Source organism: Mesocricetus auratus, unplaced genomic scaffold (assembly GCF_017639785.1).
Source record: "Mesocricetus auratus isolate SY011 unplaced genomic scaffold, BCM_Maur_2.0 Super-Scaffold_100007, whole genome shotgun sequence".
NCBI classification, from domain to species: domain Eukaryota; kingdom Metazoa; phylum Chordata; class Mammalia; order Rodentia; family Cricetidae; genus Mesocricetus; species Mesocricetus auratus.
The window spans coordinates 31,714,846-31,732,919 of record NW_024429191.1 but is presented as its reverse complement, the minus strand read 5'-3'; the positions used below and the strand labels follow the sequence as shown (position 1 = coordinate 31,732,919).

Below are 18,074 nucleotides of genomic sequence, written 5' to 3'. Positions count from 1 at the left end.
TGACGTCAGGTACGCGTCCGAAGGCGCGCGCCCGAAGCAGCTGCGTCCCGGCGTGATGACGTCACATCCCCTGGAGGGAACCGGAAAGGATATCCTGGGGTTGCCAAGGGAGCTGAAAAAGGCGAATGAAGAGAGGGTTTATTTTCAACTGGTGGTGATTGTTGTTTTATTTTGTCTTGTCTGTGTCTTTTTTTTTTTTTTGGTTTTACGAGACAGGGTTTCTCTGTATTGTTTTGCAGGCTATCGGTCCAGCCTGGCCTCGAACTCACAGAGATCCGCCTGCCTCTGCCTCCCGAGTGCTGGGATTAAAGGCGTGCGCCACCACCGCCCGGCGTCTGTGTCTTTTTTTTTTTTTTTTTTGTATCATGCACATTCGTGTTTTGTCTGTGTGAAGGTATCAGATCCCCCTGAAACTGGAGGTACATGCAGTTATGAACTGTTAAGAGAACTAGCTGATCCTCCAGAGGACCTGGGTTCTGTTCCCAGCACCCATGTGACGGCATGCAACTGGTGCAGACACACTCAGGCAAAACACCCAGACACTTAAGTTAAATTTTTTTAAAAAGATTATATGTATGGGGCTGGAGAGATGGTTCAGCTATGGAGAGCACGTGCTATTCTTGCAGAGAACTGGATTCCCGGCACCCTGGTTAGGCAGCTCACAACTGCCTTTCACTCCAGGCTCCATGGGATCTGACCTCTTTTGGCCTGCACAGGCACTACACACCTGAAATGCACTCATATATGTGTAGGCAACATTCCTAAGCTAAAAATAAATCTGTTTGTTTTTTCAAGACAGAGTTTCTGTGTTAAGAACCACTCATGAGTTTTCTTGGTTTTTCATGAACCATATGTCAACGCACTGTCGTGTCCACATTGAATGAAGGGGTATCCATTAATGGAAACCATGCAGGAAGTCTACAAAAAAACTATATAATTGCACGAACCCATATTAGACCTGTAAGGAAATACAAGGTGGCATGCTTTCATGAGATTCCAATAATTGTTGGTCTGAGGTTGACTAACCACCATGCTTACAAATGTTTGAAGATCATACTGGGGTCTCAGTGTGACTCGTTCCCTTTGTGACTAATCTCCTTTTTGGAGGTAAATTGTTTGAGATGTTGTGCAAAGAGCTGTCCAACTATCACACCAAACCGTAATAAAATGCAAAACACCATCTAGAACACTAAAGTGATCTCTGGTTACACAGAAGGACATCAAGAAATTCCTTGTGCTAATTATTCTGATAGATCAAGCAAGAAAAGATAGCTTGAAAGACCATTGGTCAGCAGATCCTTTGATACATACCCCTATATTTCCACAGATAATGAGTCACCATAGATTTGAGCAAATATGGACATTCTGGCATTTCAATGATAATACCAAATGGACTCAGGGATGCTTTTCAAGATACAACCTGTGCTGGATTAGTTCCTGCATAAATTTCAACAATATGCGCACTAAAGCAACAGTTGTCTTTGGATGAGGGAATGATTCCATGGAGAGGATGTTTAAAATTTCCCACATACAACCCAGTGAAAATAACAAAATACCGTTTACTTTTTCAGATAGTGTGTAAGAGTGACACTGGCTATATCTGCAATATGGAGATATGCATCGCTGAAGGAAAGAAATTGCAAGAAACTATTCTTTCAGTCCTTGGCCCCTATCTTGACACAAGGCACCATATTTACCAGGATAATTATTACAATGCTACATCTACTGTTGAGTTGCTGCTACAGAACAAAACTAGAGTCTGTGGGACTGTTAGGGAGAGTAGAGGTTTACCACCAAATTTGAAAATGAAAACATCAAGAATGAAGAAAGATGACACAATATTTTCCAGAAAAGGCGCTATTCTTCTCTGCACAAAAAGACAAGTGGGAGCCGGGCGTTGGTGGCGCATGCCTTTAATCCCAGCACTTGGGAGGCAGAGGCGGGTGGATCTCTGTTGAGTTCGAGGCCAGCCTGGTCTACAAAGTGAGTTCCAGGACAGCCTCCAAAGCCACAGAGAAACCCTGTCTCGAAAAAACCAAAAAAAAAAAAAAAAAAAGACAAGTGGGTTGTCTGAATGATATCAATGATCTATTACACTTCTGTCTGACAACAGGAAAAAAGTAGAAAATTAAGAGAGAATATTGTAAAAACCTGCCTGCATCATGGAAGGCAATGCCCACAGGCAAGGCATTGACCGTTCAGATCAAATCTTTTTCCTGTTCCGTTTTAAGGAAAGCAATGAAATGGACAAAAAGTAGTGCTGTAACTTACAAACCATGGACTTTTCAATTTATTTAGACAGTACAATGTCCTTAATACACAAGCAAAAATGAAGTTTGGAGAGTTTCTGCTACCTGTGGAGAGAGACTGGGTAACAGATGCCAATGAAGGTTCTCTGGAACCAGAGACCAATCTGTCCAGGCCTTCCCCTGGGGGTGCAAGGAAAGCACGTAGTATCGATCCACCCAGAGGGTTGTCAGATGATAGGAAGCAACATGAACCTACATGTATTCCAGCCAAGTGGAAAGAAAAAATTTCCTACGAAAGCCTGCAGAGTTTATGCCACCCACGGAAAAAGGAGTGAGAAAAGGGAGAGAATCTAGATACCTATGTAAACTTTGTTTGGTTCCTCTTCATAGAGGAAAATGTTTTATACAGTATCATACGTCAAAAAAAAAGTACTAGGAACTTTGATTTAGTTTAATTAGTTGCTTTTGTAAATAAAAATATAATTATTGAAAAACCAACAGGACCGCAATCACTGAGCCGCTGCCTCCCCCTCGACCCTCGAGCCCCCTCACTTCTCAAAGTTCCTTCCCGCCTGCCTGCCTCCACCCCCCACCCCGCCAACCCCCCCCACCCCCACCTTCCGAAGGCTGTTTCCACCTAGGAAAAGGATTCATATCGTACGTCCGCTATCCAGAACCTCCACTCCTTCGACCCCTTTGCTGATACAAGTAGGGGTGATGACCTGCTTCCTGCTGGCACTGAGGATTATACCCATATAAGAATTCAACAGAGAAACAGCAGGAAGACCCTTACCACTGTCCAAGGGATCACTGATGATTACGGTAAAAAGAAACTAGTGAAGGTGTTTAAAAAGAAATTTGCCTGCAATGGTACTGTAATTGAGCATCCAGAATATGGAGAAGTGTTTCAGCTACAGGGTGACCAGCTGCCAGTTCCTGATAGAGACTGGACTAGCTAAGGACGACCAGCTGAAGGCTCATGGGTTTTAAGTGCTTGTGACTCTCTGAAGCTTAAGTGAGGATTTCCTTGCAATGAGTAGAATTTCCCTCCTGTCTCTTGTCACAAGTTTAAAAACCTCATAGGTAGCTGGGCGGTGGTGGAGCACCACACGCCTTTAATCCCAGCACTGGGGAGGCAGAGGCAGGCGGATCTCTGTGAGTTTGAGGCCGGGCTGGACCGACAGCCTCCAAAACAATACAGAGAAACCCTGTCTCGTAAAACCAAAAACAAAAAAACAAAAAACAAAAAACATCGCAGGTTGTATAATGTAACCATTTGGGGTCCATTTTTTTTTTTTACATTTTTTTCAGTTTAAATTTAGATTAGAAACAAGGTTGCTTCACAAGTCAGTTCCAGGTCCCTCTCCCTTTCCCTCCCCTCCTCCCGTGCCCTTCCCCCAACTCCCCCAATATCCCCTCATTTCCCCAGGGAGGGTGAGGCCCTCCATGGGGGTGTCCATAGTCTGTCATTTCATCCAGGGCAGGGCCTAGACCCTCCTTGGGGTCCATTTTTAACTTGGACTAGTGTAACTCTTTCATGCAATAAACTGAAAAGAGCCACACAAAAAAAGAAAGAAAAGAAAAAGAAAAACCAACACTTAAAGTGCATTATGATCTGTAATTATGATTTAAATAACTTGCAAAAATGTGCCATCCCTGGAATATGTCTTAGAGATTTCCATGCAGTATACAATGTGTTAAAGGCATGCCCTGCCACACCCAGCAAAAACGAATGTTAAAATTATGTGTGCACACAGGTGCCTTCTGATGCCAGAAGAGGACATCACACCCCCTGGTTTGGAGTTAGAGCTGGAGTGAGCCATGATTGTGGCTACCCCATGTAGAAGCTAAGAACTCTGGTCCTCTGAAGATCAACAAATGCTCTTAAATGCTGAATAATTTCCCCAGTGCCTTTTGAAACAAGATTTCATGTAGCCCAGAATGGCCTTGAAATCTCTTTGTATCCAAGGATGACCTTGAACTCCTGCACCTCCACCCGCCAGGTGCTGGAATTACAGGCATGGGTCACTATCCTGATTTACCTTTTAGCATTTCATCAACTATTTAACACTCCTCCATACTTAAGGGTGCATCGATGAACAAAGCAAACAAAGCTGGCCTTTGCAGGACTTGCTTTCTTGTGAGGGACACTGTAAGAATGGGTAGAATTTAACAGGATGATAGTGTTGTGAAAGAAAAGCAAGAAAATTGGCCAGAAGTCAGACTGAAACCCTGCCATTGATAATCGCCTCAAATTTTCCAAAAATATACTATCACTTTTTATATTTTGTAGAAACAAAACCATCAGTATGTGAAAATGTAAATTTAGAAAGTTTGCCTAGGGCCTTGGTATATCGTTTGTGTCTGAGAGTATGTTGTGTGACTGCTTCCTAAATAAACAGTTGTAGGTTTCAATTCATATACATTCCATTTCATTAATTTTCAGGGAAATCTGTGTAGCATAAAGCTGCCATTTATCATGCCCACAGGTTCACTGCCGTCTTTTCAATTTCCTCCCCAGAGAGCTGGGCTGACTCTACAGGGTAGAGAAGGGCCTGTGTTCTCCCAAATCTGATGGATTTGGCTCCAGGACAGCTCAGAAACACAGACTCTGTGTTAAGAAAACTAAGATGTCTTTCATCTCATTTCAGTCTGCCACAGCCCGCGTACATGGAATGGTACCCAAACATTCCAGGTCAGCATGCAAAGGTGCGGTCCTCCAAAGTCCCCGGGCTTTGCTTCCTGCTGGTCCAGAAAATACCACTGTTCGGAGAAGAATCTCCATCCTTCCTTCTGCCTGTTTGGAGATAGTTTTCAACTGATCAACTTCTGTGAAACCCTCTGTTGTCCTCCCTAATCTACTGTGTTCTTGTCCTCAGTGACACACCAGCTGAATTCATTTTTTGTTGTTTTGTTTTGGTTCTCTTCATGAGAGTTTCTCTGTGTAGCCCTGGCTGTCCTGGAACTTGCTCTGTAGACCAGGCTAGCCTCAAACTCAGTGATCCGCCTGCCTCTGCCTCGTTAGTGCTGGGATTAAAGGTGTGAGCCGCCACTGCCCAGCTTCAGATTTTTCAGTTTGTGTATTGTCTTACGGGAGTATGCATGTGAGCAGAGTGTCATCTAAGACTGGATGAAAGGAAGAACTGAAAAGAAGGACTTGACTGCTCCTGGGTGTACTGGAGGAGGTGTATTGTATCTAGAAGAGCACAGTCAGAGGCAGGCACATTGGGAGAGTCCAGAGTGCACATGACCAGGTGAGCTGGGCCATGTGAGGAGAGGGGGAGGGGAAAGTAGAAGGGAGAGAGGGGAAGCAGGTGCAGCCGTTAAGAGGGCAAAGGTACAAAATGGTCAGGTAATGAAAATGGCTGGATTATGTAGGAAAGAGCCTCTGCAGAAGGGGCCGCCCGGCCCCGGGCTGGAGAGTCATGGGGGTTGGTGGAAGGAAGGCTGGACCAGCCATGCCCTGTAACAGGACTGAGGGATACTGGGAGAACCTGGCCAGGTCTGCTTTGATTTGTTAAACAGGCACCTCGGCCATTTGTCCAGGGTTTGAGATTTAAGAGACACTAAAAGACGGCATGAGATCCTCTAGAACTTGAGTTACAGACAGTTGGTAACTCCATATGCGTGGGTGCTGGGAACCAATACCAGGGTCTCTGCAAGAACAACCAGTGCTCTAACGGCTGAGCCACCCAGCCCCATCTAAATTCTTTTAGTTAATGAGATATTATGAACTCAAGGCATTTTGCAGTGGTCTTCCATTCAACACGCGGCATACTGCAGGCAGACATTCAGAGGGTAACTGGTGAATTAAATCCCCCTCATACTCAGGGGGCCTTTTGTACATTTCACAGCATCTTTTTTTTTTTTTTTTCTCCTAAGACAGGGTCTCTGTGTAGCAGCCCTGGCTGTCCTGGAATTTGCTTCTAACTCACAGACATCCATCTGCCACCACTGCCCACATTAAAACTATGCCTGACCCTTGACTACATGAACCCAGAAACCACTTCATTCATATCAAAATCTCTGGACAGATTCTTTTTTTTTTTTTTTGGTTTTTCGAGACAGGGTTTCTCTGTGGCTTTGGAGGCTGTCCTGGAACTAACTCTTGTAGACCAGGCTGGCCTCAAACTCACAGAGATCCGCCTGCCTCTGCCTCCCAAGTGCTGGGATTAAAGGCGTGCGCCACCAACGCTCGGTTCTCTGGACAGATTCTACGCATTTAAAAGAAACAGCTGCAGCTGGGTAGTGGTGGTGCACACCTTTAGGTGGATCTGTGAGTTCGAAGCCAGCCTGGTCTACAGATCGAGTTCTAGGACAGCCAGAACTATACAGACCCTGTTTCCAATAAACAAACAAAAAGAATGTAAGTGTAAACTCCAAAGTGACCACACCACATCCTATAGCCCACAAGTGAAAGCCTGATTTTTTTTTGTTTTGTTTTGTTTTTTCGAGACAGGGTTGCTCTGTGGCTTTGGAGGCTGTCCTGGAACTAGCTCTTGTAGACCAGGCTGGTTTCGAACTCACAGAGATGAGCATGCCTCTGCCTGGGGTTAAAGGAATGCGCCACCACCCATCAGAAAGCCTGTTAATGATGGTTACACTGCATGGCCATTAACCTTATATAAGGGAGGACTAGCCTAATGGGGGAGCCAGTAAAAGGGACAGCAGTTCCTGGAGAAATAAAGAGAAGCATAGTAAGGATAAGATGAAGAGTCTTGCTGTCCCTAACACTGGGGATGGAAGGACAATGTAAGGAATGCTAGTGCTCTCCAGGCACTACGTGGCCTTCAGTCAACAAGCCAGCAAAGGGACTTCAATTCTACAACAATGAACTGGATTCTACCACAACCATGTAGACTCAGAAGAGGACACAAAGCCTCTTGCTGTAATGAGAGTACAGCCAAATTGTATTTACTTTCCTATTATTGCTGTGACAAGACATCATGACCAAGGCAATTTATGGAGAGTTTATTTGGGCTTACAGTACCAGAGAGATAAGAATCTATCACTAACAAGGCCAGGAAGTGTGGTAGCAGACAGGCATGGCACCAGCAATGGCAAACTGAAAGTTGGTATATCAAACCACAAGCATGAATCATAAAGTACCAACTAGGAAACCAAAAAGCCCACCCACCAGTGACATACTTCCTCCGGCAAGGCCACACCTCCTAAGCATCCCCAAACAGCACCAACTGGGGACCAAGTACTCAAATGCCAGAGCCTATGGAGACATTCTCACTCAAACCTGAGACAAGAAGCCAGGCTGTGAACGCCGTTCTTAATTGGTCTAAGTAGCAAAAACCTGGAGTCAGACACAGAGGGAAATGCTGAGAGAAAAGGAGCAAACCACCCACATACCTTACCTCCTTAGCAGCCAAGAGAGCAAGTTCCTGTTTCTCCCAGCTTATATCCTGTTTCCACCCAGCTACCTCACTTCCAGTCTGTCTGTACAGACCTCCAGACCTCTATGGTTAGCTAGTGGCAAACTCCATACTCTGACCCTCAGGCAGGCTTTATTTGTACAAGCAAGATATCACCACACGAGACACACCTTCCCAGACTTCTATTTCATACAAGAGTGCTATCAATGATCTTTTTTTTTTTTTTTTTGGTTTTTCGAGACAGGGTTTCTCTATGGCTTTGGAGGCTGTCCTGGAACTAGCTCTTGTAGACCAGGCTGGCCTCGAACTCACAGAGATCCGCCTGCCTCTGCCTCCCAAGTGCTGGGATTAAAGGTGTGCGCCACCAACACCCGGCATCAATGATCTTTTATATTTTTAAAAAAGTTATTATTTAAAAGCTTAGAGATGAGCCGGGCGTTGGTGGCGCACGCCTTTAGTCCCAGCACTCGGGAGGCAGAGGCAGGAGGATCTCTGTGAGTTCGAGGCCAGCCTGGTCTACAAAGAGAGTTCCAGGACAGCTTCCAAAACAATACAGAGAAACCCTGTCTGGAAAAAAAAAAAAAGCCTAGAGATGGTTCAGCAGTGCTTGATGCTCTTGCAGAGGACTGCGGTCCAGTTTTCAGCACCCTAACCAGACTGCCTGTGACCACAGTTTCATTTAGATCCAACACCCTCTCACCTCCTGAGGCGGCTTGCATACGCTTGGCGCACATAAACTCATGCAGCTTCACACATACACATAATAAGCATGGACGAGAAGAGCACACCCCCCCAAAACACTGACTCTCACCCACCCAACACCAACCAGTGAGGGGTGGAGCCTCCTGAACCCTTTGACCTTTTATTTTTTACATTTTTTATTAATTTATTTTTTACATTCCAATCCCAGTTCCCCCTCCCTCCTCTCCTTCCATTTGCTCCATGGAGACAGTAAGGCCTCCCCTAGGAAGTCTCCTAAGTCTGTCCCATCATCTCATTGAGGCAGGACCAAAGCACCTCTCCACCCCCACACCCCTGTGTCTAGGCTGAACAAGGTATCTCTCCATATAGAATGGACTCCACTAAGTCAGTTTGTGCATTAGAGTTAGATCTTGAACCCACTGCCTCAACCTTTCTTTTGACACCCAAACAGGAACAATATACCTTGAAAGTTGATGGGAGACAAAAACAGGAACAATATACCCACCAGGTTAAAGGTTCTGTTTGCAGTTAAGAATAAATTCCTAAAGCCGACAATGGTTAATCGAAGCACTTGGCTAACCAGTCTACAGAGTGAGTTCCAGGACAGCCAGGGCTGTTACACAGAGAAGCCTCATTCTCAGGACAAATAGATTTACCCCTGCTCCTTCCCTTTCATTGGATCTTTCTGGCAATGTATAACAGCTGACTCTCTCATCCCCATGAATACCTTACCACTCTGTAAAAAGGACCTGCAGAGGCCAGCAGAGGCTGCTCTCTCAAGACCTGACTTAGGGTTAGGCAGCCGGCTGGTCAGTCATGGGTGCACCCCAAAATATAGCTTTAACAGAATAATCAGGAATTTGGTCTTTTCTCGAAATTCTCAGGTCTAACAGTCTCACTGTGTATCTTTTTGCCCCAGTCTCCAAGGTGCTAGGACGTGTCACCACACCCAACCATAATTTTAAGATTTATTTTTATTTATGTGTGTGTCACATGTGTGTGGGTACCTAAGGAGACCAAAAGAGGGATTCAGACACCCAAAACCCAGGCTGGGGTCCCCTACAGGAACAAGAAGCACTCTTAACCCCTGAGGCGTCTCTCCAGTGTTCTTGTCAGGTGAGTGGTCATTTGTTATAATACAAAGAAGTAAAGCACAAAACTAAAGAAATTCCCGACCATTCATGTTTTCTTAACAAAAGCAACAAGGAGGAGGTTTCAATATTTTATTCAAGTTTTATTTTAAGTGATGTTAATTACAGCATTTGAAGGGGAGGAGCTAATTCCACACAAAATGGAAGACTCTAGAATATACCCATTAAACTGCTAAAAATAGAGTGGTGAGGCTATAAGGGAGGTCACGTGAGATTCCTAGAGTTGTCACGGCGTGACCAACATCACTTGCCCAGCTGAAAGCTGGAGACCTGGAAGCTGTTTCATTCTCTGGTGTAATGGGAAAGGGGAGAGGGAGAGGGAGGGAGGGAGGGAGGGAGGGAGGGAGGGAGGGAGGGAGAGAGAGAGGGAGGGAGGGAGAGAGAGGGAGGGAGAGAGAGAGAGGGAGGGAGAGAGAGAGAGAGAGAGAGAGAGAGAGAGAGAGAGAAACCACACCAACCACAAGGAAAAAGTAAGTCCTGAATAACTGGCTCCATTATTCCCACCTTCTCCACCCTAAAATGGCACAAAAGAAATAGCTAATAGTACTTTTGGTGTAAAACAGGAAACTGATGGGCTAGGATGGGAACAGGGCATGGAGATCTGTCTTAAAAAGTCCCTTTCACACAGGTGTGTACATGCTTCTCAGCAGTTAGGATTAGGACACCAAGATTCAATGCTCAGAAAGTCACAATTTCATCTGTGGACTCGATACAGATTTACAGAGGGCCCGCACATTCCCAGCTTCCGCTTGCAGCCTGACATCTCTGGAGCAGCCCCTCCCCAATCCACATCTACAGTTAAAAGGACCCTTTTAGGAATGGGATTTCTGCTGTACCTCTGAAATGGTAAACACCTTAAAGCCGGGTCATCCTTAGCCTGGACATCTACCGTGGTATTTTTATCGATTCTCGAATCCCCAACGTACAACATTAAAAGGTACACTAAATTCTGAAGGTAGCTATACTGCAAAATAGTTTAAAATTAACGATTGTACAATATTCACTTATGCTTGAAATTCCAGTCCTAGACCAAGCTTGTGGCCACCCGCATTGACATTCTTGCCGTCCAGCAGAGCCGACAGCGTCAGTTTGATACCTGCAGGAGGACGAGAGAGACAGGGGTGGGAGGGAAGGAGGGACCATTGGAGGAAGGAGGAGGAGAAGAGGAAGAGACAAAGGAAAGAGAAGAGAGGTTAATACCAAACGGCCAACCGAGGTGACCTTTCAGGATACATTCGGTAATATACCCTGGCTTGCCGGCATCCACAGATGAACACATGCAACAGCATCACTGGTACCCAGAGCAGAAACCCTGCTGGGACATCCACTTTCCTTTACTCCTCATCTTCCCCCAACTGCAACGAGCATTTGACGTCTGGTCCCATGCGGTAAGCTGCTTGAGCATTACGCCTTGGAGGGAAACCCTGTCCTGTATCAGGCTTGAACATTCATCTTCGTAACGTGCATGCATCCATACTCACACACACAAACAATAAACTCCTTTTCCTGGGACTTGCTCATAATTTTAGATCACATCACCAGCCTTCAAGGGCTCAATAGTGGGATTAGCTCCTGGAGCCCTCACACACATAGTGGCTGCTACAACTATGCAGAGTAGAGATGCTAACCACCAGGTCTTTCCATGGTGAGGGAGACTGACAGGCTAAATTTGACAACCACCTGGAAATAACAAGTGTCACACCCCAGGAAAAGGATGGGAGAAAATAATCAGAGTTGTGACACAGTTTTTACCAGTGTTTTCCTTCTGGCTTTCTATTTCTTATACTCTTTTTTTTCTTTTGACAAGGACCCCCCTTTATAAACACTCAACTCTAAAGATTTAAATACACTCATTTACAATGTCCCACAAGAAGAGCAGAAGTCAGCAAAACGTAAACAGAGAACTAGCTTTGCACCCAGGCAGCACATACCTGGCTTTAGGGTCTGAGTGTACCCTAAACCGATCAGGCTAGAGTTGTTCACTTTGGCCTAAAAGAGAAAAGACAAGCCCAAGTGAAAACAGTGCCCCGCATGTTTACCTCCATAATGAGTGAGGTTTCTCATCCAGATCCCAGTTATCAGAGCCAAACTGTACCTGCCCATGGCCATCTCATGAGACTCAATATGAGACGTGTCAGATGCAGGTACATGTACTCTCCCGCTGTTGTGAACTCCAAAGGACAGAGCAAGGAGAATAAGGGCTTTTGGCAGCCATGCCCCCAACATCCCAACAAGGAGGCCCCTTGTCCTTTGGTTTTACACACATGATTGATGTTGAGGGAGCCAAGACTTGTTTCCAGGTCAGGAGACTTAAAACAGACTATCTGTGAGTTAGACCAGCCAGCAGAAACACTCTGCAACAAGACACTTCCTCATTCCACCCAAAAGGGTGGCCTCCTAGAGTGTGACAACAGAAGCCAGCTCAACTCGGTTCACCACAAAACCTTTATAGTTCGGTGCCTCTGAGCAGTGCCATGAGGTAAGGCAAGACAAGATGTCCACTGACCAATGACTTGGTTTTGTCTGTTTAGAGGTTTGCTCTCACTATGTAGCCCAAGGTTGCCTTTGAACACTTGTTACATCATCGTCATGAAAGGCCCTGAACTTCTGATCCTTCTGCCTGCTGTTTCTGCTGTGCCGGGGATCAAGCACCAGGCTTTCTGTATGTTAGGCAAGCCTTCTTCCACCTGAGCTACGGCCCTGGCCTGGTTAGGGGTTGCTTTTCCCTCCAGTAAAATGGCTTAGGCCAAGTCCTCGCACACGCTAGGCAAGGGCTCTATCACTAGAATACATCATCCTGACCATTGACACCTTAATGTGGATAGGGACTGAGAGCAAAATGAAAATGAGGGCAATTTAAGGGAAAACGGTTTGCATGATGGGACAGGGACAGGTTAAAGAGAGAGGCTTATCTAAAACTCCTTTAAAGCTTTTGTCATTCTACGTGGAAATTCATGATCCCATCCTGACACCATTTGTAAAGACAAGCCTTTTCCTTGCCAGCAGCTTTGGTTTATCCCCCACGAGTCGCCTGGGCTCTGCCAAGTTGTAGTCCCCAAATAACACACAAGACGCTGTATTAATTATGAAGCTGTTGGCCTTGCTTGTTTCTTACTGGCTAGCTCTGACTTAAGTATTTACCCCATAACTGCCAATCTAAATATTTCTCTTACTGGAGAAAAGATTCCGGGCTTCTTACCCCTATGGCGGTTACATCTTGACTCCCTGTGTTTCTCCTACCCAGAGTCCTCCTGGACTCCTAGTCCCACCTATCTTGCTTCCCTATTAGACAACAGTGCTTTATTGACATATACACAGGACTTCCCCCATCATGTTTCAAGTGGGATTAAGCACAAGAATGGGCTTTGCCCAGTGAGAACCTCTAAGTGGAAACACAGGGATTCTCTCAATCGTAAGCTCAGTGATTCATGGATACCCACCGAAAAGCAGGCATCAGGGTCGACCTGATACTTGGCTGCTATTCCAAAGCGAGTGTTACTGTTTCCTGCTGTCCAGGCAAGATTGACAGCAGTCTCCAATTTCTTGTTCACCTTTTGGTAAATGGAGCCACCAAACTCTGTCCCATCGTTCCTGCAAAGAAGCATAGCAACAGATGACCAGATGTCCAGGGATATGGGCTGAAACCCAGAGTCATCAGCAATAACAGGAGAGCAGGAATGTCCTAAAGACTGAACCAAGTCAGGGAATCGAGACCAAATTTCATGAAATGAGTGCTGACATGCAGGAAGTCTGACAATAGAGGAACAGAGACCAGAGTCTCCAAGTTTCAGAAGTTAAAACAGCTCACCTATCACTGGGAACTCTCAAAGGCATGCCAGAAAACTACCAGAGCAGCACAAAGTCTCAAGCTTGTTTCCAAATGCTCTTTTAGAAACAGGGAAGATGGGGCTGAGGAGAGAGCTCAGTTGTTACTGTATGAGTACTTGCTCCTTTCCCAAAGGACGTTTATCAACCTACATGAGGCAGCTCACAATTCCAGCACCAGAGGCTCCAGCGCCCTCTTCTGGCTACCATGAGCATCTGCACACATGTGACAAACACACAGCTATGCCTACATACACATGAATAAAAACAAACTTGTTTTTGTTTTTTTTTAAATAAAAGGAGAAACTAGAAAATTGGGATTCTACAGAGCTTTCTACTGTTTGTGTCTTTACTTTTATAAATGATTCTGTCAAAGATGAGAAGAAACATGGCCAGAACGGCCAGGAAAGCTCAGGCCTTACATTCCTTGGAATGCAAGTGCTGTGGTTTGTATACGAAAAAAGAGAACAATGCAAACTGTTCTCTAACCTCCTCCACATGTACACTGAGACATAGTTATTCTCTCTCTCTCTCTCTCTCTCTCTCTCTCTCTCTCTCTCTCTCTCTCTCTCTCTCTCTCTCTCTCTCTCTCACACACACACACACACACACACACACACACATACACACGCACTTTAATTATTATGAATGGAAATAGATTTGTTTAGATTTGTTACTGGTCTGAGTAAGGCATTACTTCTTTAGTGCCCTCTAGTGGAAAGAACAAGTTAGTGTTTCATCGAATTAAGATTAAGATTTCCTTTTTTTTTCTTATTTTTTTTGAGGGGGGGGCGGTGTTCCGAGACAGGGTTTCTCTGTGGCTTTGGAGGCTGTCCTGGAACTAGCTCTTGTAGACCAGGCTGAATTCAGACTCACAGAGATCCACCTGCCTCTGCCTCCCGAGTGCTGGGATTAAAGGCATGCGCTCTCATCGACAGAGATTACCTTTTTTTAAAAAATGTTTTTATATGTATGGGGGGGGATGATGTACCCTTCAAAGACCAAAAGAGAGCATTGGCTCCCCTAGAGTTTCAGATGGCTGTAAGCCATGCAAAACAAGAGTGCTGATAACCAAACTTGTATCCTCTCTGAGAGCAGCATGAGTTTCCCCCAGCCCCAAATAAGATTATTTTTGTGGCTGAAAATTTTGATTCCCTCAAATCATCAATGTCCTTCAACCTCCAAGTCTGGTGTTAGACTCTGTCTAACCTAATATGCAACCTCTCTGCCCGTCACCCAACATCCCAACAGTCAGTAAACTTTTAACCACATTAACAGAGAGAAAAAAAATCCTGTGCATTCCTAATTATCCACCATGGGATGGGAAACAAAAGTGCTAACAGGCCCTTTGGCTTATCTGACCCAAATGACTGCAAACTGATCTCAGGAGAAAAAAAAAGAAAAGAAAAGAAAAGCAACCACCCTAGCCAATACATGACACCTGTGGCATTCCAAATGTGACCGGCCTAAATTTGAATGCTAGGTCCTCTGGTGGTTTTGTTGGAGGGGGTGAATCACTGGGGGCAGGCTTTGAGGCTCTTTTTCTCTCTGCCTCTTGGCTGTGGATCAAGATGTGAGCTCTGAGCGGTTCCTGCCTCTGGGCCTTCCCTCTGCCAGCACCAACTCTAAACACTTTCTTTTACAGGTTGCTTCGTCATGGTATTTCTTCACAGCACTGGGAACGTAACTGACAACCCCCTACACACTTACACATTAGTATGAAGCTGGAACTCATCCGTCTTGTAGCCAACTGCAAAGTTGCTCTGGGTCACTCGGGACTTGGAGGTCTCAAAATTCATCTGGTAGCCAGCCAGCCAGCCCTCATAGCCAAGCACCAGAGCACCCCGGATCGAGGGCCCAGCGATGTCAAAGTCCACATCACAGCCCAGGTTGACATGCTCCCTCTTGTACCCTGTCTTGATTTTAGCATTTTTTTTCCTAAAAGAAAAAGAAAAAAATGTATTAAAGCCAAGCTAATTCGCATTGACACTATCATGCTAAGAACTATGCAAACATGTTGACTGCTCCAGTGTGAGCAGGAGGTAGGGAATAGAAGTGGGGGTCAGTGGCTAGTTGTCCCTAAACAGCTGCTGAGCCACAGCAGGACACAAGTTCTCCTAAGCTCACATCTAGTCTGCAAAAGGTTACACTGACACTGTGCTGTGTACGCCATGGGAAGAGACCAGAAAGTGAGTTCCAACCACGCACCTTTTCTAGGCTCTCCCTATGCCTAACCCAGCACTCTGCACAGACATCTATTAGGCATGTTTGTTGTTTTCCAAACCCACAGAAGAGGCACAAATCACAAAGCTACCCAAGCAGCAATTTGAGGGAAATGGTCATCTTTGTGACTCACCCAGTAGGTGGCAAAAAAAAAAAAAAAAAAAAAAAAAAGACCCCTGGGGCTGGAGAGGAGGCTCGCAAGTTAAAAGCCAGTGCTTGTGCAGAAGACTGGGATTCGGTTTCCATACCTACACTGGCAGCTTACAACTGCCTGCAACTCCAGCTCCTGAGGATCGGACACCTTTCCTGGCCTCTGCAAGTAACTGCCTCTACATGGTGTGTGTGCGTGCACACAAATAATAAATCTTTCCCCTGCTCAGTGAGTACACTAGGAGTGTTCACTGCCATCGTCACGAGACACCACTGAGTTCACAACTGATGAGGAACCTGAGTCCTCCAGTCAAGGGGGCTGGAAGTCCTGATCCCAGGCCCAGTGATGCCAGATTCTTCACATCTAAGACCAGTTAGTTCGTGTCAGCTATCCTCAGTGTCCCTCAGCAAGGGTAGGAGCCATAACTTTTATCCAAAGCAAAACCCAAAGAATAAGACAGCATCCACTGGGTTGAGTAGATGGCTCAGCAGATAAAGCACTTGCCAGACAAGCCTAAAGACCAGAGTTCAAATCCCCAGAGCCTAGTAAATGCTGTCTGCATAGCAAAAGTATCTGTAATCCCAGTAAATTTCTCTGCAGAGATGAGATGGAGAGACAGGAGGCTCACTGAAGCTCAAGAGTCAGCTAGCCTGGCATACATAGCAGTGAACAAAAGGAATCCCAGAGAGATGGCTCAGTGGGTAAGAGCACTAGCTGCTCTTCCAGAGGACCCAGGTTCAATTCCCAGTACCCACATGGCAGCCCACACCTGCCTATAACTGCAGTTCCAGGGAATACAACACCCTCACACAGACATACACGCAGGCAAAAATACCAATGCACAGAATAAAAATAAATACATCATTAAAAAAAAAAAAGAGGGGGGCTAGAGAGATGGCTCAGGGGTTAAGAGCACTGACTGTTCTTCCAGAGGTCCAGAGTTCAATTCCCGGTAACCACATGGTGGCTAACAACCACCTTGAATGAGATCTGGTGCCCTCTGCTGGCATGCAGGCAGAAGACCGTATACACAATAAATAAATAAAATAATTAAAAAAAAAAAAAAAAAAAAAGAGGCCGGGCTGGTGGTGCACGCCTTTAATCCCAGCACTCGGGAGGCAGAGGCAGGAGGATCTCTGTGAGTTCGAGGCCAGGCTGGACAGACAGCTTCCAAAACAATACAGAGAAACCCTGTCTTGAAAAACCAAAAAAAAAAAAAAAAAAAAAAAAAAAAGAAGAAGATGACAAAAGAGAAGAGCAAACCTGAAGTCACCCTCTGACCCCCGACAACAAATACGTTAAAACAAAAAATTTAAAGATTTTATTATTTATCTATCATGTACACAGTATTCTGCCTCCAAGTATGCCTGCAGTCCAGAAGAGGGAACCAGATCTCATTATAGATGGTTGTGAGCCACCATGAGGGTGCCGGGAATTGAACTCAGGACCTCTGGAAGAACAGTCAGTGTTCTTAACTGCTGAGCCATCTCTTCAGCCCTAAAATAATTTTTTTAAAGATCAAATAAAACTGAAACTGCATCACATGCTTGCAAAGAGGATGGTTCCCTGGCCAATGGCTTCCTCAGCCTAGACAACAGAACCAGGTCAGAGTGCCGAGGACCACACAGACCTGCCTGCCCTATTCACAAGGAGACTGAAGCATGCAGACCATGGGCTCTGAACCCATTCCCTCTCCAGAGGCCCTGCTGTTTCTTGGGAAATGGCCAGATACAGATCCGGGGCAGGAAACACAGCTCTCCAAACTACCAGAGTTTACCAGGAATTGGGCAAACGGGTCTAAGTGCTAAAATAAGAAGGTTCCCACCCAGGGGCTTCAAAGATGGGAAAGTGTGAGCATTGGTAAGAACAGTATTGGCAATAGACTAAAATATATCAAAAGATGTTTAGGGCTGGTAATATGCCGTAGGGTAGTGGCGCTTGCGCTGCCAAGCTTACTGACCTCAGTTCAGTCACCAGGACCCACATGATGGAAGGAAAGAACCAACTCCCAAGGCAAGAGGATCATAATTTGAAGGCCAGCCTGAGCTACACAGTCAAACTCAGTCTCAGTAAAACATGAGTGGCACACACCTAGACTTGGAGGCAGGAGGATTAGACTGGGCTACATAAGACCCTCTCTCAAAAGACACACCTAGTGTCTACAGCTATTCCCTACAGACAAACATCTACCCAGGGTATGGAAGCAAGGCTCCTAGAAGGACTGGCTGACAGCCCAAGATTAACCTCATACATCTTCTAAAACAACAGACACAGATGAGCTCAAAGGGAGAGGAGCTCCCCAAAGCCCACATGTCAGCCTGAAGAAGCTCCAAACTGTCACAACTCAGACCACGTGAGCCACGACATAAATGATGCAACTGAATATAAC

At 45.5% G+C, this 18,074-nt stretch overlaps 1 protein-coding gene and 1 pseudogene across 1 annotated transcript in view; one reads left to right on the top strand and one right to left on the bottom strand.

Moving 5' to 3' along the window:
* The first annotated feature begins 2,329 nt into the window (after positions 1-2,329).
* On the top strand, positions 2,330-3,323 carry LOC110340430 (annotated as a pseudogene).
* A 6,221-nt stretch (positions 3,324-9,544) lies between these two features.
* Vdac1 (voltage dependent anion channel 1) overlaps positions 9,545-18,074 on the bottom strand; it is a 29,788-nt gene continuing 21,258 nt past the window's right edge. The window contains exons 6-9 of the mRNA XM_040748608.1: positions 15,022-15,249; positions 12,927-13,077; positions 11,418-11,475; positions 9,545-10,582 (exon numbers count right to left, since the gene is read on the bottom strand). Of these exons, the coding sequence (XP_040604542.1) occupies positions 10,491-10,582; positions 11,418-11,475; positions 12,927-13,077; positions 15,022-15,249 (529 nt within the window). The 3' untranslated portion in view covers positions 9,545-10,490. The remainder of the gene's footprint in view (positions 10,583-11,417; positions 11,476-12,926; positions 13,078-15,021; positions 15,250-18,074) is intronic.